At 43.0% G+C, this 26,248-nt stretch overlaps 1 protein-coding gene and 1 long non-coding RNA gene across 3 annotated transcripts in view; one reads left to right on the forward strand and one right to left on the reverse strand.

Annotated features, from left to right (window-relative positions):
- TSPAN5 (tetraspanin 5) overlaps positions 1–24,124 on the forward strand; it is a 162,214-nt gene extending 138,090 nt beyond the window's left edge. Inside the window, exons 3-8 of one of the 2 annotated variants that reach the window (XM_019741139.2) lie at positions 10,986–11,132; positions 15,500–15,670; positions 17,934–18,059; positions 19,919–19,966; positions 20,061–20,177; positions 21,935–24,124. In XM_019741139.2, the coding sequence (XP_019596698.1) occupies positions 10,986–11,132; positions 15,500–15,670; positions 17,934–18,059; positions 19,919–19,966; positions 20,061–20,177; positions 21,935–22,000 (675 nt within the window). In that variant the 3' untranslated portion in view covers positions 22,001–24,124. Of the gene's footprint in view, positions 1–10,954; positions 11,133–15,499; positions 15,671–17,933; positions 18,060–19,918; positions 19,967–20,060; positions 20,178–21,934 lie in introns of both variants that reach the window. The other variant, XM_074323279.1, reaches the window with a different exon arrangement.
- LOC141569563 (uncharacterized) lies at positions 334–4,786 on the reverse strand. The gene is made up of 2 exons (XR_012493289.1): positions 1,029–4,786; positions 334–899 (listed from the first exon to the last, which is right to left on the reverse strand). It is a non-coding gene; the product is annotated as an uncharacterized LOC141569563 (long non-coding RNA).
- Positions 24,125–26,248: the final 2,124 nt, after the last annotated feature.

Below are 26,248 nucleotides of genomic sequence, written 5' to 3' on the forward strand. Positions count from 1 at the left end.
CACTCTTTTGCCACTAAAAAGTCAACTCCGTGAGAGCTGGGACTTGTTTACTGCTACACTCCAGTACCTAGAACATTAACTGGCACATAGTGGGTGTTCACAAAATATTGCTTATGAAAGAATGAATTAGCGAATGAATGACGAGAGCATTCCTTTGAACCCTCGCTATTTTGTGGCCTGTCTCGTTCCGTTATAGAAGGCAGTGTTTGCATCAGATCTCTAGTAAGCGCACTACATTAATAGAATAAGAGGAAGTAATATTACATGTGGTTTCTGATGTCTGATTCGATAGTAGTACAGTATTAGAAACAACAAATCCATTAATTCTGGATGTCAGGAAAGAAAATAGCCATTTATTTCTGGGATCAAAATGGGAATCTATATATGATGGTCTCATTTCGTGGAAAAATTAGGAGTACCTTTTCCATTTTGCCCAACAGTGATGCTTATCAGTCAGTTTTCAGGTGGGGGCAAGAGGCAAAGTGATGTATCACTAGCGGTCACAAGGGAGGTGCTGCCAGCAGAGTTGTTGAGGGCAAGGGGACACTCAGCTTCTCGGAGCAGGAAGGGTGCCCTTCACTGGTCTTCTCTGTGAGGTTGAGGTTCCCTTCCTCCTCTTGCCCCCCCTCCCCCAACACACACAGCAGGAGTCTATCAGGCGGGCGAGGGTGTAACCCAGCCTGGCTTGTCTGGCCTGCACCTTCCTTGAGGAGACGACCGGCTTCTTTGCCCTTTTATGCTCAGTTCTAGCACTGTTTCTCCCACACCATGGATGCCCAGGTGTTTGTGACTAAAGGAATGCCGAACTTCATACGCTGTGGAAGACCACACAGGAAAAATAGCTCTTCACAAAAGGGTTTCGGTTTCACTTCTGTGATCTCTGCATCCCTAGGGTTAAACTTTTAGAGAAAGATGAACTGCTAGTCAGAGGTGGGGAAACTGAGGCCCAGAGAGGTTACACTGGAAGTCTGCCCCCCCCCCCCCCCCCGGTTCTACTCCAGGCCCCCCTCATCCTCCCCTGCACTCACCTGGCTGGGTTCTGTAGGGGGCAGGCTGGAAGGAAAGCGTTGGTGTGCAGTCCTTACCCCTCCGTAGGGCAATGGGAATTAGAAGAGGTCTAGCCCCATGCTTCTTTTCTCCTTGGCTTTCCTGGGGACCAGAGTGATTCTTTTTCCTCTAGGCTTTTCTCTGGACCACTATCTGTAAACGTTAAGTCTCACCTCAGAACCTTCCAGTTGCTTCCTGTCACAATCATACAGTAGATTCATCTTGGAAAAACTTTCCCTATTTGCCCAGGAAGGAAAATGAGCGATAATGAGATTCAGTGATAATAGAAGCGGTCAAGTTTCCCTAGCCTGAAGGAGGCGGTAGGTGGAAGTGGTATGAACAGAAAAAAAACGCATGCCTTGGCTTTGAAACTACTTCAAGGAGACATATCTGAGATGCTGAAAATACTTCTTCGAAGATTTCATTTTATTGACTGAAATGGTGTAAGTTTGTCTACATCTCTCTTCCTCAATTATCCAAATAACCTCCCTCCTCAGTTCTCTGTTGTAGCTAAAAATCTGAAAACCAAACAGCTCTTGCTTAGTATCTGGAAAACTAGTGTATGATCTGATGTGCTGTAACCAGTGTGTTCAACAAACACATAATATATATTGAAAAATAAATTTTTCTCTTTTAGTGTGTCTCTCTAAACTTTATTCAGAGAGTTTTCTCAGGAAATGCAAATTCAGGTGGGGTCAAAAATTCAGTGACGTTGTTGTTCGCTCTCAGATACCACAGTCCTACTCTCTTTCCTGAGCCATAAGTCCAGGCCAGTTACTACACAGGGCTAGGTAATGACTAAAACTCCAAACCTTTGCATTTCAGTGTTCTCCCTTGTCCAGTTCTATCTGCCTTGGGCCCCTTAAGAGGGGAAGGGAGTGAGGCCTTTGCTCCTTGCTTCCTCCTGTCACCCCTCCCACACTCACCAGATGCTCCTCTGCCCACTTCCTGCCAGGGCAGAAGTGGGGGTAGGGCTTTGCCATCTGGGCCTGGCAGATGGTAAGGGGGGTGATGTCTTGGTCTTCTCGAAGCTTCCCTGCCGAGTCCTTCTGCTTCGTAGTTCCCTTGAACTTGGTGGGCATCGCTATTCTAGTGGTTCCTTTGGGCTTGGTGGGCATTGCTATTCTAGGTGGCTGCCTGCTATCCCTGCTCAGACCTGGCTGTTTTCCTCAGCCAGTGCGCTCTGAACTCTGCCTTCTCAGGTCTCTTCTCACCCCAAGCTGCCTCTCCTTTGCTGCCCTCATGTTTTCTCCTGTGCACATTCATGTTGAATGAGGTCAATCCTACCAGAACAGCCCTCACCTGGAGCCCTCTGCTCTCCTTAGAGTTCTAGGGCAGGCAGGTGTCGCACCTCAAGCCCACAAGCTCCTTTCTGGGCAGACTCAGGCCCTAATCATGGTGTCTCAGAGCTCCCCCAGGCGTCCCCTTGAAACTCCTCACTAGGTTTAGGGTAAAACGGAAGCTGCTTCCCTACCCAGGCAGTGGTAGCACACAGCACAGCACCCACTTTCTCCAGAGAAATCTCAATTCCCTCAGTCCTCCCTTTGACCGCTTTTTATCCACTTGATTTTACTGCGGTGTGCAAGGGAAAGACATGCTCTCTGCCTGTGCCTGTGGTGACGTGTGTGTGGACGGGCAGGGCTTACCTTCTCCTCATTCTGCTTTTCAGGTAGTGATCAGTCAGAGGCAACAATATCATTCTAACATCACGTTACATATTTTTCTTAACATTTTAGAAACAGGGATATGACACGGTGTTGGAAATAATCCTCTTGCCCACTGCTGCTTGCTCTTTACAGACGACAGAGCATTGTGGTTAAAACCCTGCTCTGGGGTCAGGCAGCCTGACTCACCTCCCTGTTCTGCCTTTTTCTTACCTCGGTGACCTGGCAAGTGACTCTCTGTTTGGGTCTGTTTTCTGCCATGGAAAATACATAGCCCTACCTGCTAGGTTTATTGTGAGGGTGAAATAATCCAGGTTGCCCAGTGCCTGGCCTACTGTCAGTGTTCAGCAGTGTAGCCCTTATGTCTCTTTTGTTCCGACTCTCAGTGTTGCCTGCCTGGATCACCACCTAGACTACCAGCTGCTTCTGTAGCAACCCCCTGCAGCCCAAGGATGAGCTTTCTCAACACATAAATGACCTGGGCCTTCTTCTGCTCAAATGCTTTCAGATGCAAACCCAGTACCGACCTGCCAACCTCTTAGTCTCCTCTCATCACTAGTCAAATGCATACACAGACCCCCTTGGTGGGCCAGGTCCTGTCACTTTGTCTCTGCACTTTCTGCCATGACGTCTGCCCTTCCCTTTTGTACCCCCATCACACCCGCAGCTAATACCCCTGCCCAGCACTCTCTCTACTTACCTGTCTCTCTCTAGACCAGTTGCTGAGGGTGTCACCACACTTTCACTCTAAATACCTATGACTAACACAGTACCTACTAGGTCTCAGGTGATGCCCATGAAAGTATTTGCTCAATAACTAAGCAAGTTGTGTCTCTTTGAGGCCCCAGATATACACTAGGCAAGACTTTGCATTTTTCCATTTTAGTTTGGAGGGTCACCATGATCAGAGCCTCTGTTACATATTTCAGTTTCAACTTTTCAGTTTCAACTTAGACAGGACTCTTCCTGGGTGTGTCTCCTGTCTTTTGAAAATGCAAGTGAAAATATCTGGGGAGGGCTAGGAATGTGCTAGAGTTCTGAAAAGTGACACTTTTGCACGTGGCTGTGTTCCCATGTTTAGAGAAGCAGTTACTTGTGCCAGGGTGGGGGTGATGGAGGTTTCCCAGCCTCTGAGTGGTACCAGTGATGGGACTTGGCGCAGCTGGCCTCTCAGCAGCTGCTGATGGCAGGCTTTTCTGAAGACCTGTAGAGTGACTGCCCCTCCTCTTCTGTTCTTCCCCAAAGGCGGGTTGTGGCCAGTTTTTATCTGCAAGACAGGATTACTTTTAGTCTCACTGGTGACCTTTCTCAAGACAAAAAGGGAAACCATTTTCCATTAAAGCGGCTGGTCTTCCTTTAACCTAGCGTCTCTTTGCCAGGCTCTTAGTTATGCTGCCCCTTTACATCTCATGGATTGCTCCTAGCGAGTAGCCTTTTCTTTGAGTTCCAAGTCCTGTCTCTGGACTCTGCAGCAGTTCCATAGACAGATGGATGTTTGGGAGTTTGCATCAATAGCTTTGCCCTGTAATGTCCTTTGAAGATCTTTGATGAATTTTTAAGGTGCTGGTTTCCCTGTGGTCCCAGGTTGATCGTCCTGTGGACGTTGTTGAAAATCCCATCTCCAACTCCAGGGCGACTTCACTGAGTCACCCATTTTCTGTAAAATGTCCTATCTTGCCATCTTTTCTCAAGTAGGGAAATGCTTCTCTCCCTCTGGGAAAGCTGTTCCAGTTCCACCCCAGTGGGGTCTGGTTTAAGGAGGGCTGGATGAATCAGGACCCGGACTCATAAATCTCCGAGGAGTCCATCTGGCCTGGCTTTGGATGTGCACTCCATATGCCTGTCTCTGTTTCTCATCCAGCAGTTGGAAGGAATGTGCTTGCATATGCCAATGCAGAAGAGTCCCGGACCTTAGGGGCTTATTAATGCTATTTTTGTATTTTTTTTTCTGTGTGGGTTGAGAGAGAAGGAACTGAAGCTTGCCAGGTGGCACACAGAGGATGCTCTGTGCTGGTGGTGGAAAAAAAACACAGACACTCCTGAGGTTTATTAGTTTGAAGCCCTTCTGGAGCTTTGTTTGCCTTTTCGTTTTTGCACGTGTGTAGAAACCTCTTCCAAGAAGAAATAGTTATACTCCGAGCATGGTCTTTTATTGCAGCACCATAGGGGAGGAGGGAAGCTGCTTAAATTCTGGAGATAATCAAACGAATGAAGTGCTGATGAGCAGAGGGAGGTCTGAGGGAAGGTGGGCTGATGTTTCACATTCTTCTGAAACATACAATGTTCATCAAACCAGTGAATGAGATCTCATAGGGCATAAGTCAGCGGCTGGGAGTCACGTGGATCAGTGACTAGAAGGTCATTCAGGAGCAGTGAGTCTTTGGTGACCAGTGTGCCCAGGCAGCAGCGGTGTCCTTGCCCTTGGTTCAGGATGCCACCCTCATGGTGACACAGTGGCTGACTGCTTGCTGGGCTTGCCACTATTGACAGACTCCGTGCTGCATTTTTCTCCACTTCTGTGTACTCTTAGTTTCCACCCACTCATGGCTTCTGCCTTCTCTTGGCTTTCGCTTACTCCTGGGTTTTCCCTTCTGCCTTTATTCTGAGTGTCTTTTAGGTGACATCCAATTCCCAAAGAAAGAAGATCTGTTTGGCAAGTGAGTTACCCCCATTAGGCATGATCATTGGGTATTGCCAGGGTTTTTCATAGAAGGAGGTCAAGTGCCAGAGCAAAGAGAATCCTCTCCAGTGCAGTCGAGTCACATTCCCCTCCTAAGTGCTGGTATAGCAGTTGATGTCCTCCTCTTAGTTTAGTATAATAGTGATGATAATGACGGTGGTGATAAATTTTGACTGAATTCTTATTATGTAGTGTTGGGATTTGGATTATGTAGTGTTTGGATTCTTAGCATAGTGTTTGGATTTACTTGGATTATTTCCTCTACCCTCATAATAACCTTATGGGGTACCATTTCACTGATGTGGAAACTGAGGCTTAGGCAGGTTTGGTAACTTGCCCAAGATCACATAGGTAGTTAGCAGTGGAAGTGGGATTTAGGACAAGGTGTCTGTATTATAATGCCTTGTCTGTGTCTCTGCCCCATATCTAGCCCTGTCCAAGCTACCCTCTTTCTGTGTTTCAGGGGGAAATTGTAGGTAAGCCAGGTGGCTTGAGTACTGTACAGAATGGTTTGTGCAGGATGCAGTGTTCTCTGCCACATTCCAGAATAGGCTTGGTGTCTAGAATATCAGTGTGTCCCTTTTACCATGATAGACACACATTGACACATTTCTTTGTTGGCTCTCTAAACTTGTTATAATGACATGGCCTTAGACATGTTCCATTGACATATCTTATTTCTCTTTAGACACATATTGGTCATTTTGCTGAGTTCTGAGAGGCACTGTCTAGTACCTGGCGGAAATGGAAATCTGTTTTTGCTGGAGGATCACTCTTAAAGTCTCCGAATTGATACTCCAAGAGCTAGTTGTCCAAAAGCCAATTTGTGGAATGGCTAATTTGCTGGCTATTGTTTCTTTCAACTTTTAAAATTGACTGGTATTCATTTTGTCTTTATAGCAGCACTTTATGTTACGGTCAATTTGTTTTTCCTCTGCTGCAGCAACTGCTGTAGACTTAGATGACGGAGGGGCATAAGAATATAGATACAGGAACATATAGTATGGATATGAAGAATTCTTATAAACGTTTATATTACTTTTCATTAATATAATCTTAATAATGTTATAATTATATGTATAAGAAATCCTCCTACATTCTTTAGTCTGTAGTATTTGAATATATTTTTCTGTAACCTGTGATCTTGGTCTCTGGCTGTCTCTCTCTTATTCTTTTCCTTTCAGCTGCTGCTGTTCAGAATTCCACTTTCATGTCAGCCAACACAAATAAATGGTGAAAGGAATACGTACATGTGGCTAATTGCTCTGCCTCTCATCCGTTTATCCTCCTTCCATTTAGATTCAGCTTCATAGGATATTATCCAACTTTCTCCACAAAGTCCAGTATACTTGACATGTTTCCCTCCGAGGGCTTTGCCTGCAGGATGCACGTGGAGACGGATAAGAACTTACTACCGGGATACAAACGCCAGGCTCTGTGTGTATACGTCTCACATAAGCAGCAGTTCTGGGCATAGAAGAGAGTAGCCAAATGACATTTTGCATTTATTTTTTCCAGTATGTTTAAGTTCTAATAAGTTGTCATTTAAACCCAAGGACTGAACATTCAAGTTTACATGGAGAATTGAAACTGAAATCATGTATTATTTGTCGGTGACATAGACAGAGCACCTAAAAGTTCCATCCAGAACTCATTTCATTCACGATGCTGAATTGATAGTCAACGTGCATGAAGGAAAACTGTTCACACTGGCTTAGTGGTTGTGTTCACTGGAACCATCAGCCAACCGAGTGAAGGGACGATCTTAAATCCAGCACTTCCCTTTACCCCTTGTCTGCTCCCTACCCCACCCCCAGCGCTGTTTTTCCTAGCATAAAGCATGATCTCCAGTTTTGGCCGTGCACGCACGCCTGTGTATGTTGCTCACAAACAACACTAAAGCATAGTTTCGTCAGAGCTGCTGTGGCGTTGTGTGGGACTCCCCAAATGCAAATGCAGACGTAAATAGAACCAGCTTGTTCAGTCAAGGAGGTATATTCTGAGGATCCTGGAGCAACTCACGGAGCTCACGGTCAGGCCAGGGATTATACTACTGTCAGGGCTTTCCCTGGCTACCTTAATTCTTTGTTTCTTCCTAAGTGCTGGCTTTCTATTTCTCACTGTAGACTGACTTTCCCCATGGAGTGAAAAACAGACTGCATGTGCTCCAGAATTTGACACTTTATAGCTTCAGCCACGAGAGAGAGATGCCTGTTCTAAATCCTGTTGTCTGAGGAAGGGAATTCAGGCTTCCATCTCTCATCAGGGCGGTGGGGTCATGTGAGAATTGGCAGCTCTGAGGGGCTTATGGAGTGGATGTTGGGGAGGAGGAATCCTTGCAAGAAGGGGGAAGTGCAGCTCCCTGAAGAAGAGGGTGGTGCCCACAGGTTCCCAGAAGACAAGGTGTCTGCTGTTGGTGTTCTTGTACATTTTCGAGGATTTACCACAAATCTGAACGCCTATTTTAAATCGCTTGGCAGACTTAACTGTAATCATAGATTTTTCTTTTTTCTTCCTGCTTCTTGTCAACTACAAGCTTTAATTGTAAGTATTCTTCAGCAGACATGTTCTAGCACTTCTTACTCATTTGTCATATTGAGCGTAACAAAATTACAAAGTCCAAGGAGAGACCCCATCTTTAAGACAACAGAAGGCTGAACTGTCAACTCCCCTTCATTTTTGTTATCCCAAATCTTTGTTGCCAGGATTCTGTTCAGCTCCTCCTTAATCTCTCTGTAGAGTCAGAAACAGTAAGACTGCCCTTCAGTGAATATTTGGGAACATTGCACAAGTGAAAGAGTAAAGTCTTTTTCTCACCTGCAGCTAGATAAGTGGTCCCAAGGGCCTTGGGTGTTGATGTCTACACTTTGTGTTTTAAGATTTGAGTTAGATTTCAACTGATACCTACCTGGGTATATTCGAGTCCATTAAAAATAAAGTTCTTGGTAGTTCCATGCTTTGCAGAAAATAATTTTCCACACACTTTCAGTATCTGTCTCCATCCTTGTCTTTTCCTGGAATGTAGGATTAAATGAGTAGAATCTACAGTCCAGCTAGGCCCTCAAATGATTGTTGTTTCCATGGAAACAGTGGATGGCCTCAAAATTAACTGTCCCTGCCGGCTGGGGAGAGTAAGTATGAAAATGAGTTTGTCTGAGAAGCCAAATTCTCATCCTCCAGATGAAACCCAGAGAGGATAAATGATACAGGAGTTTACTGGCAGTTTGGATCATACTTTCTTGCCTTTGGGGGGTGAGGGGGTAGGCGGAGTAGCTTGGTGTTTCAGGCAAAGGTGTGTTTGTTGGGTTGCTTGCTTTGCCAGAGTTGCCCAAATAACTGTCCTTGTGATCCATGGAGCTATTTGTGTACAGCCATGGGTCACGGAAGAGTGTTTCGGAACAATCTGATCTTTGCTCAGACTTGAGTGTGAATAACAAATAAAAAGCCCATGAAAAATGGATGAAATCATAAAACGGTTTTAAAGTTGGAAGGAACCTAAAGGTCAGTAAGTCCCAATTTCCCATCCCGTCTGGGAACCCCTCCTAGAGCACTGCTGACAGAGGTTCACAGAGTCGGCACCCTGAGAAGAAGCCATGTTTCTCAGGTAGCTTCTCTGACCCATTGCTGGAGACCTGCTGGTATTAGGTCTCTTTGAGATGGAACTCAGATCTCTTCCATGTCTGCTGCCTCTTCTTTTTGGTGCCAAAGGAAATTGAGTCTAAACTTTTTACATTTTAAGAATGTTATCATATGTCCCCAAAGTTCTCTTTTCTCCTGACTGAGCAGGTCCTAAACATTAAGCCTTTAAGTATCAACACCTGTGTTTAAAGATATTCTGAGAAGAGAGATTGATTTCCTTCCAATACTAGACCCTCACCATTGTTGCTTAGCTTTTGTCTGACTTCTCTGGCAATTTTTTTTCTCAGCATCATTTGTGTAGGTGGAGAATTGGTTACTATATTTCTGGGTTTTCCTTAACCTCTTGGCCCCCAAGTATTCATAGTTCAGAGCTTGAAAATCTAAGAAACATAAGGTTGGGTCAAACCATTGCTCTATGCAGTCTGGTGAAGGGTGTGGTTGCCTTTTGTGATGTCACCCCAGAAGTTCCTGAATACACCCTACATTCCTAAGTGCTTTCATACTCTCTCAACCTTTCATCTGTGATTTATTTAAACCCTTGGACCTTTTCATAAGGTTTAAGTAGCACATTTTAAAAGTCCTTAAGTCCTCATATAGATTCTATATTAATATCCTATTATTGTTCTTGAAGTGATGCTCCCTCCACCCCAAAGAAACAAAAACCTAACAAACAACATACCTTTGTCCAAATGTCCCTACTACCTTAAAATGGGCCAAAACTTAAAACTCCTAAAGTCAGGCATTGATTGGTGCTGACTGGGAAATGCTTGGAAGCACTTGGTAGGGGTAGAGTACTGAAGTATACATTCTATTCTGGTTCCAAAAATTAATAGCTCTGTGACCTTCAGCAAGTCTCCAAACCTCTCTGGGTTCTATTTTCCTCAAGTATACAATCAGAGGAATATTTTCTATTCTTCTAGGTTATTGGGAATGCTTTGAAAACAAATTATTAAACAAGACTTTACAGTAAACTATACCATGATACCCTGGGGGTATTTTGAAAGTTTAAAACAAATAAGAAAATAAATATTGATGATACTGAGTATTTAAGACTTACATGTATTCATGGTTTCGAAAAACCAGTAGCTGGCCTTATAGGAATGAATAGTAAATATGTACCTTGCATTTTAGAGGAAAAAAAATCTCATAATTTCTACATAGTTCTGGGTGGTATTTAATGTGGTATCACATTTAAGGGAGGAAGGATTTCAGTAAAGAAGTGGCATTGTTTGTGGAGAAATGAAATTATTCTGGGTTCCTTTGGTAGGAAAATGAAAGGGTTGAAAGCCAGGGAGTAACCTTTGATTTGTAAATCATTTAAATCCCACTTCTTACAAATAGGTGGTAGGCAAATATCTCTAATGTCTGTGTATTGGGCAGCCATCTACACAGAGCACCCAGTGGGCTTTGGGCATCTGAGCCTGACAGGGTCTCATGTGAAGCTCAAGGGAGGATTCTGAGGTACAATGTTTCCCTGAAAAACTTTTAGGGGCTTGTGGCTGGGCCTAGCTGCTATGTTAGCACTGAGATTCCCTATTTCCTGAGAATGCCAAGGGTTTGAAGCAGGCACTTGCCTGACATCTTCCTAGGTGTTTTTCTTACACACCTGTTTTTTACTGAAGACCACTGATATTTGGGGATGTAGAAAGCAAAGGTGACGTCCACAGTCTTCTCCATGCAGGGTCTGATGATGGTTTCTTGGGGTCATTTCTTTGCTTTATATAGTTTTACCAAAAATATTAACCTATCTACACTTGGAAAGAAACTGGATTTTTGTTTTCTTCTTCTTTTTTTTTTGTTTTGCAGTGTCTCTTGGGTATTAATCACACCTAATAATTAGATGACCACTGAAGTTTTTCTTTGGAAGGGAGGAAAAGACAATTGTAATAATTTTTGCATGTTGGAAAACTGACCGTGCATCTAGTGCTCTGTTGTGTGTTCTTTTCTTCCTCCAGGGAGTTCTCTCAAACATCTCTTCCATCACTGATCTCGGCGGCTTCGACCCAGTCTGGCTCTTCCTTGTGGTGGGAGGAGTGATGTTCATTTTGGGATTTGCAGGGTGCATTGGAGCTCTACGGGAAAACACTTTCCTTCTCAAGTTTGTAAGTATCACACTCTGCTCTCAGGTTGAAAGCCAAACTTAACCACATCAGAAGGACTCCCTGTCTTTAGGCAAAAATGATCTGTACCAAAAGCACTGGCAAACATATGGCCTGGGGAATGCTTTTCTTTTAGGAGAACTCTCTAGATAACCCCCACCCCCACCCATACCTCCTTAATAATATACATGCCACTCCCACCCCATGTTATTTATAGAGGTTTTGTACACATATATCATGACTTTGCATTCCAATCGCTATAGTACTTTTAGGACTAAGATATATATATGTGTGTGTGTGTGTATATATATATATATATATATATATATATATATATATATATATGATATACTGTATATATCATATATATTATATATAATATTATGTATATCTATATATCTATATATCATATATCTATATCTATATCTATATCTATATATATTATACTGGGGGTGCCAAAAAATGTATACACATGACTTGTATTCATCTTTTGTTATTGGTATATATTGAATATTACAATTTTAATGCAGTTTTTTCCTTTCTTAAAATGTGTATACATTTTTTTTTGGCACCCTTTGTATATAGTTTTCTTAAGTGATTTTTGCCTCCTCTTTTGAGCACACAGTCAGTAGAAAGTTGTTCAGGTGATGGGTTTCTGAGAAGCCAGGTATAAGCACAGTGATTGTGGCCTTTCCAGATGTATCTGTTAAGCAGCAGGTTTGGGTGAATATGGAGAAACAGTAAAAGGCAGTCTTCCTCTGTATGACCAGCATCGTTTTTATATCCCTTGCAGCGTGTTTGGTGTGATCACTGTTCGCATGAATATTTTTGGAGGAAGTGTTTTACCAGAGGGTAGATACGTATTAAAAGTAAAAGTAAAGAATGAAAAGTGAAAGCCTTTCCTTTGACAATTCCTTCCACAGGAGAGCAAAATGGCCTGTGTACATAGATGTGTCTGAAATAGATTTGCTAAGTGTGCCAACGAGCGTGCCTGTCAGTCTGGATTTTGGCATCCTGGTGGCGTCTGTATCACAGCCCTCTGTACAGCAGCACCCACTCCCCTTTCCAAAAACAGAAAAAGGATGTTAAGAAAACCCTACCTTCCTATGGTGAGGGCGGATGGTGAGATTTCTAGAGAACAGTACTAGTGAAATAGCCCCTGTTCCTAGAACGATTCTTAAGCTTTATTGACACAACATCATCGAGGGACTTTTCCTGTAAAATAAGAGCACAGACCAGAACTAGTCCCAGCAGCCATGCAGTATGCAATTCTCTTCCCCGTCCTTTCTGCCACATCATCTGGGGCCACTTTTCTTGAACATCCCTAAGAAGAGCAGACTCACTGTCCACCCATTGTCCACCCAGAGCAGCCCATTTTGAATTTAGGCAGCTCTGGCTCAGACAAGGTCCTGAAGGCTGTTTAACCTGAAAGTTCATATGACTCATGCTAATAGGGAAAACTGAGGGTTACTTGGTCCTGTGTACAATTTAATCAATAGTTGGATCTCTGTTCTGTATATATAGGTATCTGATGAGAGGAGCTAGTTTCTCAAGACTCCATTTGTCTTGCGTGTGTACACACACACACACACACACACACACACACACACACTTCATTCCTCACTTAGTCAAAGACCTGTGGAGCCCCCAGGAGAGTTTTGTCCCAGATAGCGAACTGCCACCCTGCCAGTCTTCTTGGCATGAGATACTTCTAAATGCTTGAGCTCATCTCATTCAGCGTCTCTATAGCCATTTTGGGCCTCAGCTCATACTTACTAGCTGCCACTATTTTATCAGTTTTACTTTCAGGGCCCAAAATGTGGGTTCCCCTTTAATATGATTTACTTGAATATAGTTTAGTTTATAAGTGTAGTCCCTTTAACATAATTTATTATTTTTGTAGTTGAAGATATCAGAGTTAACTGAACAGGCCAAGATATGTACATTTCTCTAAATCAGCACCTTATTTTATAAAGTCCCACGTTGGAAATGAAGAGAATTGTGTTTTCTTGGCTTTTTTACGTCTCAGAGAATATTTTAAATAGTCCCTCTCTCCGTTTAGTACAAACAGTAAAAACTGGCCTAGAATATTCTTTGAACAGGAGCTATGAAATAAGTACGAAGTAAATGTCAACATGACTCCAAACAGCTTCAATGATCTGATGTCATAAGGCAGGAGACTTGCCAAGGGAAAATCCAAGAGCTAACATACTGCAAAATAAAAATGGAGCTTCCTTGTTGACTGAGGTCCTAGGACGAAGTCTGTGAGTCTGTCTCCGCACCTTTGGAAATGGGGAAATGAGCTCACAGGGCCTGGCGCACGCAGGTTTCTGCCAAATCTTTGATAAGAATTTAACTTGGATTCAAATTTCGATATGCATATTGTATAACATTATGAGAAGATTTACCAGAGTAACTGGAAAATGAACTTGTGCAGTGTTTATAGAGGTGAGAACAAAAATCTTAATTAAGACCTTTGCATCACTTCTGTCTTGGTGTTTTGCATGTACAGGCATATGAGCTGGCTATGATTTTCTCATTTCTATAGTGTGATAACTGTTGTATTTCCATTTGTAGAGTAGTACCTAATAAAGGGAGGGGAGTTGTTTTGTGCTATAAGGTAGGCATTAAGTAAAACAGATATGATTTTTTTTTTCTGTCCTTTTTCTCGATTGAGGAAAGCTCACATTGAAATTATCGGTATCATTGATAGTTAACGACTCTGTAGATTCTGTTGTTAGTGAGCTCATCAAGGACAGATGAGTTCTGTGGAACTCATCTCCTGAGCTCTGTGGAACCGGAGGGGCTGAGCCTGAAGGATCAAAAATTGGGACCTAAATGTTGGGGTCCTGTTCTTTGCCAGGCACTTATTTTTTCCTTCCACTCCACCCTTCATGCCCACCGTTCCAGAACGGCACTTGGCACCCTGGATAAATACTGTCAGATATACTGACATCTAATGTGAAATGGCCCCACCCCACTGCCCTCTCCTCCCTTCACCCCCAAATCCCATTTTAGTATATGTGCTGCTGAAGTGAGCACACCACCCCCAAATCCCATCAGACTGTAAACTCCTTGGAGACAGGGGTACAGTCCTACTTATCTTTGCTTCTACAAAGCCCACCAAGCCCAGGGCCTGATCTGTTATGGGTCATTCAGTAGATGTTTGCTGAATGAATAAACATTTTTTGTCCTTTTTTAATTTTAATGAGTGACTGTGTAGTTTCCTTTGTACCCCTCCCCCAAAACAGTTTCGTCATTGGCTGCTAGATGTCTGCTTGCTGACTATAGAAAGAGCAGACAGCTTTAGCCTGCTCTGCCTCCTCAACCACTTACTGTCCTGCAGCGTTAGGAGCGCTGCCAAGACAGGGTGGCCCCAGTGTCACCTTTTCTGCACTTGTCAGCAGAAGTTTGCTTGCAGTTTACCCTCTGGTATCTTCACAACCTCATTTCTCATAATTGGTTTGAGCAAAAGAAAAATTGAAAAGGGTAAGAATGTGGGGGTTGTAGGAAGTGGAAAGAATCGTAGGCGTGAATAGTATGTTGATATGACTAAGGTGAGGCTCTTCTGAGTCTTTTAGATGGATGGGAATTTTCTCCCAATATATGGGCAATTACCACATTACCCATGGTCTCTCACCTTCCTTTTAAAACTCCTGTTGTTTACATTAGTCAGAAGTCTCCCCGTGGCTGCATGTTGGTGTTATTTAAAATATTCTGAGACTGGGGCTTCACAAAGGAAGGCCCTCAACCCAGTGGTTTCATTTTGTTTTCATAATGGGAAATTATTTTCATGTCACAGTCACCCCCCACCACTTCCTCTTTGATCTCTTCATCTAAGATAAACACATCTGCCATTTTACCCTGTATAGCTGGTGTGAAGGGGAATTAAAGCAGTGTCTGAATCTGTAAAAGGAATATACCGCACACAGGATCAAGGCCACAGTTACAAATGACAGGTGATCTTAAAATATTGTAATAATTTATTTTTCAACATTACAGAAGCTTACTAGATGTAGGGACGGGTCCTTGTTCAGCATCTGGTGGCACATTAATCAGTAGAAATTCGTTAGGCCTTAATGTGAGTCTGATGAGACATTCCTATTGTTCATGTTTGCTTATGGGCTTTGTTGGGTAATTGCCAAATGGAACACCAGAGCCCCCAAAATGTGATTATGAAATGATTTGTAAAAACCCGTTCTTGTAGTGTAATATTTTATTAATGAATCTTAAGAAACGGAAGGTTATCTGCTTTGGCCATGTGTAACCAACCCAGTGTAATTACAAACCCTTTTTGAGGGAACCATTTAACTGTATGTGATCAAAAGCGCTCTCATAACTCTTCTCTGTGTGTGTGTCTTTTGTCTTAGTTTTCTGTGTTCTTGGGAATTATTTTCTTCCTGGAGCTCACTGCCGGAGTTCTGGCATTTGTTTTCAAAGACTGGATCAAAGACCAGCTGTATTTCTTCATAAACAACAACATCAGAGCGTACAGGGATGACATTGATTTGCAAAACCTCATAGACTTCACCCAGGAATATGTAAGTTTACATTTGGTTTATTGTCAAGTTGAAAGCCTTCTCAGAAGGATGACCCCAGAGAACATCCTCCTGGCTTCTGCATCTGCCAGCTGAAACCCACCTCTGACTTTTCCGCATGGTTTTTTATCTGTTTGTTGATTATTTTCTGACTCGCTCTATGACCTACATGATTTGTACCCTAAATGGAAGTGTCCTGTTTTCACTTATCTTAATTTCTCCTGAGAGGAACAAAGAAGAAAACTCTTGAGCAAGAAGTTTCTAATCATAGTTGCCCTTTCCGGTCGACATTTGAAGAATATTGTTTTGCTGTAGGTTTAACATTTTATTTGGTATTAAATATGGATTCTCTCTCATTCCTTGTCCCTTTTTGATCATCCTCCACACTTCACAGCTCACAATAATATACTTACTTATCAATAGAATATTTTCCACAAGTTTTTAAAATATACCTATCCAAGTATTATTATAGCCCATGCAGTTAAAACCTAAAGTTGAGCAAGTTCTAAGCCCTGGTGGCCTCAAACAAGTGAAGCATCTGTGCAGTATAGCCCCCTTCCGCCGGGTTTCTGAACATTTTTATGTGACAGTCCCTGCAGTGCAAACGAAGTAGCAGATGCCCTGCTCCACTCAAAATGCAAAATGGTATAAACAGGGCTCAGAAGATACAGATCTAGTGCCCAAATCTGATTAGCTAAGTGACCTTGGGCTAATAGGACCTTGACCTAGTTCCCCAACGATACAATGGAAATAATAATAGCTACTGGGGATATTATGACACTCTAATAAGATGTACCTGGTTTTATATTAGGTGTTATTGTCCTATAAACTGACAGGTGTTTATTTGCATTCACTGAACAATTGGATAAGCTGAGCAGACCTGGACAGCGGTGTCCGTGACATTAATGTATATGGCAGGACTGGAGGGCAAACAGAAGCCCAACGGACCATTTTCCAGAATGACCTAGGATCCCCTTTGATAAAGGGAGGAGAGGGCTGCATTAGCACTCACCCCGCAGGAGACCACCCTGCTGTGTCAGGCACCCAGGACTGAGCTGAGCTGTGTTGTTCGGTGACAGCAAGGACTGTCCTGGAGTGAGCTGTACCTCAGGTGTGAAATTAAGTCCTGTTTCATCTCCTCAGCAGACTTCACTCTTTTGTTAGGTCATAATGGATGCAAGCTCACATCTTGCCAAGTATTATTGCTACCTAGGTTGCATGGCAAATCTGATGGAGCTTTGTAGGCAAACCTCAAGATGCATTGCCCACATCCTTGGAGGAGCAGACGAGTCGCAGGAACATGCGTGTACACGTTCTCTTGAAACGCTGTCTGCTTTATGTGGAAATACCGTCATTTCATGTGATGCTCTTCTTCTGTCATGGAGTTTAATCTTTTGAAGTAGCTGTTGGCCCTGAAAGCCTGAAAATGGTCAAGGCCTGATGTTTATTTAACTGGAAGAAATAGAGCTTAGTCTAGCCCCAGGGAGTGACAAGGGAACTTAGAGAGCAGCCCTGGAGTCAGGCCCCACTGAAGACCCCCTGAATTTAACAGCTTGTTTTATATGTGTTTTAATTAGATGACTGAATTTTTAAGTTGAAAATGTAAATACATGGTCTTGTTTAAAAGTATTCAGAGTACTAACTGATAACATAATGAAAAGTAAGCCTCTAAACTTTGGGTTGGGGGGGTGGTGGTAATGGATATGTTCACAATTTTGATTGTGGTGGTAGTTTCATGATGTATACATATGTTAAAAATTATAAAATTGTACACTTTAAATATGTGTAGTTCATTGTATGTCAATGATACCTCAATAAAACAGATTTTTAAAAAACCATTAAGGTGTAGAGATCAGAATTGTCAAAAAGTCTCTAGCTATCCCACCCACAACCCCAGTTGCCTCCTTCAAAGCTCACTACTGTTTAGTATCTCGTTTACCCTTCTAGAATGTTCCTACGTGTACTCGAACCAAACAGTTCTAATGCTCACGGAGCCCTGCTGCACAATGCCCTTCCCCCACCGAACACCATGGGGCTCATCAATCTTTTAGTCACATGCCAACCCATCCTTACAAACCTTCAGCCTTCATTATTTTAGACGCTTTTACAGGGGCTGATTAGGGTCAGTGTGGTTTACAAGGAAATTCTGAGACGAGAAGCTTAATGCTGGCAGAAGCTGGGTGTCGGCTGTTGGGGCGGGAATGTGAGTGTAGGCCCCTGGTGGCCTCCAAGTCCAGGTGTCCTAATTCTCTCCTGTTTGCTCTAGTGGCAGTGCTGTGGGGCTTTTGGAGCTGATGATTGGAACCTAAATATTTACTTCAATTGCACAGATTCCAACGCAAGTCGGGAGCGATGCGGTGTGCCATTCTCCTGCTGCACTAAGGACCCCGCAGTAAGTGGAGGCCAGCAACTTGCCGGCCTGCTCAGTGCGTCACGCCGGGATGGTGCGTGGGAGGAGCAGTGGTTGGGGTCCTGAAACCTCCTCTTACCCGCCTCTGCCTAATCATAGCTCCTGGAGGGGGTACAGTGCTCAGTTCTTCCCAGTAGGAGTAATAATTGCTGACGTTAGGTGAGCAGTACGTGCTGGCTCCTATTCTAAGCTTTTTTGTGCCTTGGCTTATTTAAGTTGGAAACATTCGTACTGGCAAATGCTACCATTATCTTCCCTTTCCAGGTTAAATCAAGGCCCATGGAGTTTCAATAACTTTCCCAAGGTCACATTGCTAGGAAGTGATGAAGTTGAGCTGCAGACCCAGGCAGCCTGCCTATATTCCTTTTTTTGGGCTTATATGAGAGCTGTCTGCATTGGTTTGGGGTTGTAACCCTTTTCTTTCAGACTTAGATGTGGGGGACATGTTAGGAATAGAAGAGTTTGAGGCAAGATAGAGGTAGAATACTATGTGGGAAGATCACAGCTGCCCAGACTTTCATTCGTAATGGTGACAGTATTTACAGTTTATAATGAATATATAACTATTCATAAGCCACTCTCTTTTACCATGGACTTGATTGTATTTTGGGTCCAATTATGTGCCTGTTATATAGTATAGAATGACTTAACATGCAATCCGTTATTTTAATTTAAAAGTCAGAATTGAGTGTTAGAACAACAAATACAAGTTGCTCCTGTACTTGTCCCTTCTGGACTTTTTAGCCTCTCTTTGGCCCATCAGTCCCTAAGTGTCCACCCCCAGAGCCACCCTTCCCCGCATTGAGCAGAGCTGAGTGGGGACTGATGAGTTCAGTGGCCATTTCCCCCTGCAAGGTAGGGGATGTGGGGCTCTTTAAAAGGCGCAGTGATATTGGGGTAGAAAAGCAGGAGTTCCTGCAGTCTGCCCATGGTGGTCATGGGTGGGGGCGGGGGTCAGCCTGGGCTGTTATTCTTGGTCTGAAGGAGACTGAGAATCAGTAAGGACTGTGCTCCGCTGCTCTGGGACCTTGCCAGGAAAGCCAGCCTTTCCCACTGGCTCGTTTCTCCCTTTACTCTGATGAGGGCCAAAAGGCAAGAATGCCCAGCACAGAGCCCAGGGTACCCACTCAGGAGGCCTGGTGCTGGCCAGCCGCTACAAACTGTGCTCTGTCTCCAGTTCCTGCCCTGTGTTAGCATTCCATCAGCAGAATTCTGCAGATTTTCGGAAGGCATTGTGTCTTCCCTTTCAACTACAGATCCTCTAGGCACAGCTACCTCATTCCATAAACACTAAGCCCATACCCTGCAGAGGAGAAAAATAAACTTAGAAGAGGGGAACCCATGTTTCTGATCAGGCCTGTTAGATGTCAGAGCATCTGTCCATGCGATACGTGATGCATTCTCAATGTAAAACCATTTAAATAATACAGACATATATAGATTAAAAAGTAGAAGTCCCCCCAAGAAAGCAAAAATGAAGGTAGTCATTGTACCCTTTAACCATGGTTTGTATCTGGCTCCAGTTCCCTAAATCCCATAAGCTTCTTGAGTTTTTCAACTCTGAATCTGGAGCCTGTCGCATAATTGGCTTGCTCTCCTTTCTGTTATTTCCTGAGCCTCAGTTTTCCTAATTTGGAAAAGAGGGCATATTTTAATACCTACTTCTGAGGATTGTAATAATTCCACGGAATAATATATAAGTGTTTAACAAGGTGCCCTGTCTGTCTGTTTGCCCAAATCCACATTTTATTATCGACACTTAAATGGAGATCTTCTGCTAATTCCTAGGTGGGCTTTCTAACAGGAGTGAATTTCACTGTTCTGTTTTCTTTCTCCACCAGGAAGATGTCATCAACACTCAGTGTGGCTATGATGCCAGGCAAAAACCAGTAAGTGGAATATCATTGTCGCTTAGCACAAAGGGTGTTGGAGGAGCTTTTGAACTTGCATGGTGACGCTGTGCTCTCCTCTTCCCCTGTGAAGGAAGTTGATCAGCAGATTGTAATCTACACGAAAGGCTGTGTGCCCCAGTTTGAGAAGTGGTTGCAGGACAATTTAACCATCGTGGCTGGTATTTTCATAGGCATTGCATTGCTACAGGTAAGACAAGGTTCCTTTCTGGATGTCACAGGGAAATGATGCCCTGGAAGAGCCCTTGCCAGGATAGGAGCTAAAAATTAAAACTGTGCTGAAAATATTCTCAAGAAAATGAAAAGACAACCTCCAAAATGGGAGAAAATAATTTCAAATCATTATACCTGATAAGGATCAAGTATCTAGAAGAAAGCCAACAATTAAAAAGACAAACCCAGGGGCAGCTGGATGGCTCAGTTGGTTAGAGTGCGAGCTCTGAACAACAGGGTTGCCGGTTCGATTCCCACATGGGCCAGTGAGCTGTGCCCTCCACAACTAGATTGCAAACAACAAACTGCCACTGAGCTCCCTGAGGGGCGGCTGGATGGCTCAGTTGGTTAGAGCGAGAGCTCTCAACAGCAAGGTTGCCGGTTCAATCCCACATGGGAAGGTGGGCTGTGCCCCCTGCAACTAAAGATTGAAAATGGCAACTGGACTTGGAGCTGAGCTGTGCCCTCCACAACTACATTGAAGGACAATGACTTGGAGCTGATGGGCCCTGGAGAAACACACTGTTCCCCAATATTCCCCAATTAAAAAAAAAAAAAAACAGTTTAAAGATGGGCAAAGAATTTGAATAGGCATGTCTCCAACGAAGGTAAAAATAGCTAGAAAGCACATGAAAAGAGGCTCAACGGTAGTAATTGTTAGGGAAATTAGAATCAAAACCACAAGGAGATCCCACTTCACTACACTAGGATGGATGTTCAGTTGACCTTTGAACTACATAGTGTTAAACTGCACAGGTCCACTTATGTGCAGATGGTTTTCAATTGACCACAGTTCAATTGACCTGTGTAGTTCAACTGACCTGAGTTGTTGCAGATTCAACTCTGTTGGTGGGAATCTGAGTATGCAGAGGGTCCACTGCAATTATATGCAGATTTTCTACTTCCTGGGAGGTCAGCACTTCCAACCCCCCGTGTAGCTCAAGGGTCACCTGTAATTAAAAAGGAAGACAATAACAAGAGTTGTTGATGATGTGGAGAATTGGAACCCTCGTACATTGCTGAAGGGAATGAAAATGATGCAGCCTCTTTGGAAAACAATTTGGCAATTCCTCAGAAAGTGAAACAGTTACCATATGACCCAGCAATTCTACTCCTAGGTATGTACCCAAAAGAATTGAAAACATATGTTCACCCAAAAATTTGTACACAGATGTTCATAATAGCACTGTTCGTAATAACCAGAAAGTGGAGACACTACAGATGTCTGTCACCTGGTGACTGGATAATCAAAATATTGTTTATCCATATAGTGGAATATTATTCCAGCCATCAAAAGGATCGCAGTACTGGTACATGCTACAACATGGATGAACCTTGAAAACATTTTCCTATGTGAAAGTAGAATAACACAACAGGCCAGATACTATATGATTCCATTTATATGAAATGTCCAGAATGGGCAAATCCACAGAGATAGAAAAGTAGATTAGTGGTTGCCAGGGCTGGAGGGATGAGGAATGGGAATGACTGATAATGGGTATAGTTTATTTTGGGGGTGATGGAAATGTTCTGGAATCAGATACTAGTGATAGTTGCACATCCTTGCAAATATACTAAAAACCACTGACTGACTTTAAAAGGATGGATTGAACAATATATGAATTATATCTCAATCAAAACAAAAAGATAAGAAAAGTGGAATTCATTGGACAGGGAAAAGCCTAATGAAGTTAAGAGTTTCACTGTTTGCTGCTCTTTTTCTTCCTTTCTCAGATTTTTGGGATATGCCTGGCCCAGAATTTGGTTAGTGATATTGAAGCTGTCAGGGCTAGCTGGTAGAGCCCCACAACAGCTGCTGTAAGACACTGGACAGACCCAGCCTTCCAGACCCTTCAGCGTGCCCAACCAAATCCACGCTGCATGGACCCCAGTTACAGAGGCATCCTGAAATCCCACCTGATGGAGCTGCCAAGAACTTCTTTTGGGGGGTAAAACTGGGAAATGCTGCTTACTGACAGAATTTTAAAAAAATAACCAGTATGAAAGTCGTTGCGCCGTGAATCTCTACTGTAGCCATGAATTTATGGATGGTTGGACACTTACCAAAAAACAAAAGGGAGGGTGGGGGACCCAGATGTACCTGAATTTGTGGCAAACATAGTCTTGCTCTCCACTTCGGTCACTGGAGGGCTAGGAGAGGCAGCTCTGCTCTTCGTCACACCTTGAAGGGACTGCCTCCTGCTCCATGGACTAAGGAAGTGCATCCTTTCCAAAACTCAGCCCCTGATCCATGAAGGCTGGGGGTTGGTGTTCGTTCATCATGTATTTCAAGGAACTGTGACAGCTCTCATCCCAAGAAGAACACAGCTTGTCTTTGGGTTCAGATTTTGTGATCGCATTCAACAAGTAACTTGGGTGGGCACGTTTGGTCTCCTGGAGTGTCGTCTTATAAGAGAAGTTGTATATTCCGTGTGCACTGAGTAAGGATGTGGGACTACTTCATGATGCTGGATTTTAGCACAGATCTTTTTTTTCAGTAGGCCTGAGCTTTATTTATCGATGAAATCCAAGGAGAAAATGAAGTTAATGATGAGGTGTTAGTTAAATACCCGTCACCCAGCCCACCAAATTAGGCGTTGGATTCTGTGGAAACTCTGGAATACTCTGGAGTTTTGGCTTTTTTTTTGGTCTCCTCCAAGGTGAAAACTATGATACAGTTTGTTAAATTTTAAAGTGTTTTCTCACAAGCTCGAATGTTAATTTTTTGGTGTAATCTCCCTGCATGACCTATGAGTCTGAATCTACCAGCTTCTCTTTCTGCCCGCCATCTTTCCTACAACATTTATAAATGTGATTTGGTCAGCATTTATTTGATAGGTCCATGGCCTTGAGAGGTGTGGCGAGTCCTCCTCGGCGGAAGGGACCCACTGCACCATCGCAGATTTTTCCATGGACTCAATGATCCCTTAACCACATAGGTTGTTATGGCCTCTTCTACAGCCTCCCTTTCTTGCTCTTTGAATAGAATTAAACCCGACTCCAAAACAGTGTTGACACAATCAAAAAGCTTCTATTGTGTTTTTTTTTTCCTTCTTCTTCTGGTTTTAGTTTTCTTTTTTTTTTTTTTTTAAAGTGCATGGGCAGAGCTCCTTCTGTTCTCTTAGTGCAGACTAACCATCAGGATGGTGACAAAGCACAAATACTCTGGAGGAGAGAACCTTGACGGGGCAAGTGTTCTGTGATACAAGTGGGGAACTATCTCCAGGTGCTGCCACCCACCCCTGCCCTGATTCCAGGGGGGAGGGACAAGTTTGGGCCCCAGATTTTAATCCAACTGGAGCCTACCAGGGTATCATTCCCCTGGGGGAGCAAATAGTAGTCTGTGGAATGCTGGGAAAACCACAGGCATATTTCACGGTGATGACACATTTGCCAACACATAACTGGGCAGCCAGCTAGCATACTTTGTGGAAATTTAACTAGGTTTTCCATTTCACCCTTATGTTGCATCACTGTGGCTGATGAATGTGTCAGTGTGCTCAGAGAAAGGACAAAAAGTCTTTGAAAATCTGGCCTCTAGAGTTTGGGTGTGTATGATCCTGCATGTGTGTGTTTGGTCTCAGTGTACTTAAAGGTGTTCATTCCATATTCCAGCTGTAAGATTAGTTTATTTCATCTCTGCCCCCACCACAGATGTCCTTCTGTAATGTCATGTCAACATGGAGAAGACTTGAGCTCTCCAATTGGCACCCTTGTGCTTTACGTTGATTACCTCATTTTCCAGTGAACTCCATCTGACCAGTTGATTCAGGACTAGGCAAGGTTCCCACCCTGTGGCCCATCCAGCGAAAGGCCAAATGGCAAGTTCAAGTGAGTTTTAAATTTTAATGAATCACCCTTTATTTTTTACACTTGAGAGTGGTTGTAATAAAGGCTGTCATTAATAAACTTGGTTCTACCTTACATGGAGTTATGTCTTTCTTCGTTTCTTCTCTCTTGAAATTGCAAAAACCTCTAATCCAGTGGTTCTCAAACTTTCACGTGATAAGAATCACTGGGTGGTGTGTTGAAACATAGAGAGTGTTTCCCTGAAAATAAGACCTAGCCGGACAATCAGCTCTAATACATTTTTTGGAGCAAAAATTAATATAAGACCAGTATTATATTATTATATTATATTATATTATTATATTATATTATTATATTATAAAGACCGGGTCTTATATTAATTTTTGCTCCAAAAGATACATGAGAGCTGATTGTCCAGCTAGGTCTTATTTTCGGGGAAACACGTGATTACTATTTGCTCCATCCCCAGAAATTCTAATTCAGTATTAGAAGTTTAGAAACCTGTGCATTTCTGACAGGTTTCCAGGTGATGCTTTCGCTGCGTGTCCTGGAAGTACACTCTGAGAAGCACCACTCTGGCCCAATTCTCTAAGAGGGAGAAAGGGAGAGGAACATTCTGTGATTGAGGAGGAAACGTCCCTTTGTGCTACTGGATGCAGATTAATGAGAGACAAGGGCAAAGCTGGGTATGTAAAAAATCTGTTTCTGGGGTCATTGTCTGCAGGGGACCACGTAGAATACAGATCATGAGTCCTTGTCTTAGCAATTCTGGAGTAGGGGTGCCAGAGCCTGTATTTTTAAGCTGTTCCTATTGAAAATTCAATGCACAGTGAGATTTAGGACTCATGGGCCGAGGTAAATCTTGATAATATTCACAACCTTTTTCTAAGAAAATAATTTCTAGTAGTCTTTTAGAGCAGGTATCTTAAAAACCCATTAGAGAAATGCCAACTTAAATGTCCTTTCATTTTGAATTATCACCACAGAAGACTTCTGTCTTTAAAACTATTAAAGATTTTCTCCAAAGATTAAGTGAAAACAAAATTTTAAGGTTCACATAGTATAATGAGACCCTGACACTCTGCCAAGACTCGTTTGAGAAACATTTTGCTTCATTCCCCTGGATATTTGAGACCAAAGTGTTATTTTGACATAAGGAAATTTATCAGGGGTAATGGGAGATCACTAAGCCCTATTTCTTGAGTTTTCTTTGCTATGCTGTAGAGATTATCTTATGCACGTGAGGTAATTTGTCCTCCTTGCTCATGGCAAACTCTAGGCCAACAAAAGAGAAATATTACAGCTCAAAAGTAAAAGGATGCTTTGTCTCCAAAACTCAGAACTTACAGGAAGTTTCTTCTGTGTTTAGAAGGTAGACTTGTAGAATGAGTATTGAATTTCTCTGTATCGCTATTGTTTGGCTGGTTACCATAAACATAATTGCCTTCATGATTTAAAAATATCTAATACCGTTTTTAAAAATGAACACAGGAATTGAAAAGTAGAATTTCGTATCATGAAGCACTTGAAAAAGGAGTGCCGTTACTTTGTTTTCTTCTTTCTTCTACCAGGGGATAAACCTCTACTTGTCTTTCAGTTTTCTTCCTGCCGCAGGTCCCAGTCTTTCTTCTCTCAAGGGGATTCTGAAAAGAGTCTCTTGGCTTTTTTTCTTATTATGCAAAATGTTTTCTCATTGATGCCCTGTTTGTGTGAGCAGGAATGGAATAATTCTGCAGTTTTGTGGAGCTCCTCTCAGCGTCTGTTTCCGGCTGGCTTGGACTACAGCCCTGGGAAGCCGGTGGGTTGAACAATGTGGAGCTCGAGCCCAGTGACCTGGCTGGCCCTCCCCAGCTCTCTTTGTCATTTATTCCACGAAAACTGCTTCTCTAGGGAAATCCTGTTTAGACCTCCGAGGAGGAACTGGGAACCTCTCCATAAACACTAGCCAACCGAGTTTCATGGCCAGCCGTTTCCATGCCGTGGGGCTGTTTCTGGGTTCTGCCCTTTCATGAGTAAGAAGCCTAGTCTGAGAATGAGGAGGAAAACAGTGTTGGCCTGGCAACATACTATCTTTGGCTTTATCATGATGATATGATAAAAGTCTAAAGAAAATCTATACATGACAACAGACAAGGCAGATATACCTGGGTGGGGGTGGAGAGCAGAAAAGAGAAGCTAAACTCTGAAGAAGGCTAAGCCATCTTTAGACTTACTTGAGCTTTTGTCTCTTTGTGGAAG

This window comes from Rhinolophus sinicus, linkage group LG02 (assembly GCF_036562045.2).
Source record: "Rhinolophus sinicus isolate RSC01 linkage group LG02, ASM3656204v1, whole genome shotgun sequence".
In the NCBI taxonomy this organism is placed as follows: Eukaryota; Metazoa; Chordata; class Mammalia; order Chiroptera; family Rhinolophidae; genus Rhinolophus; species Rhinolophus sinicus.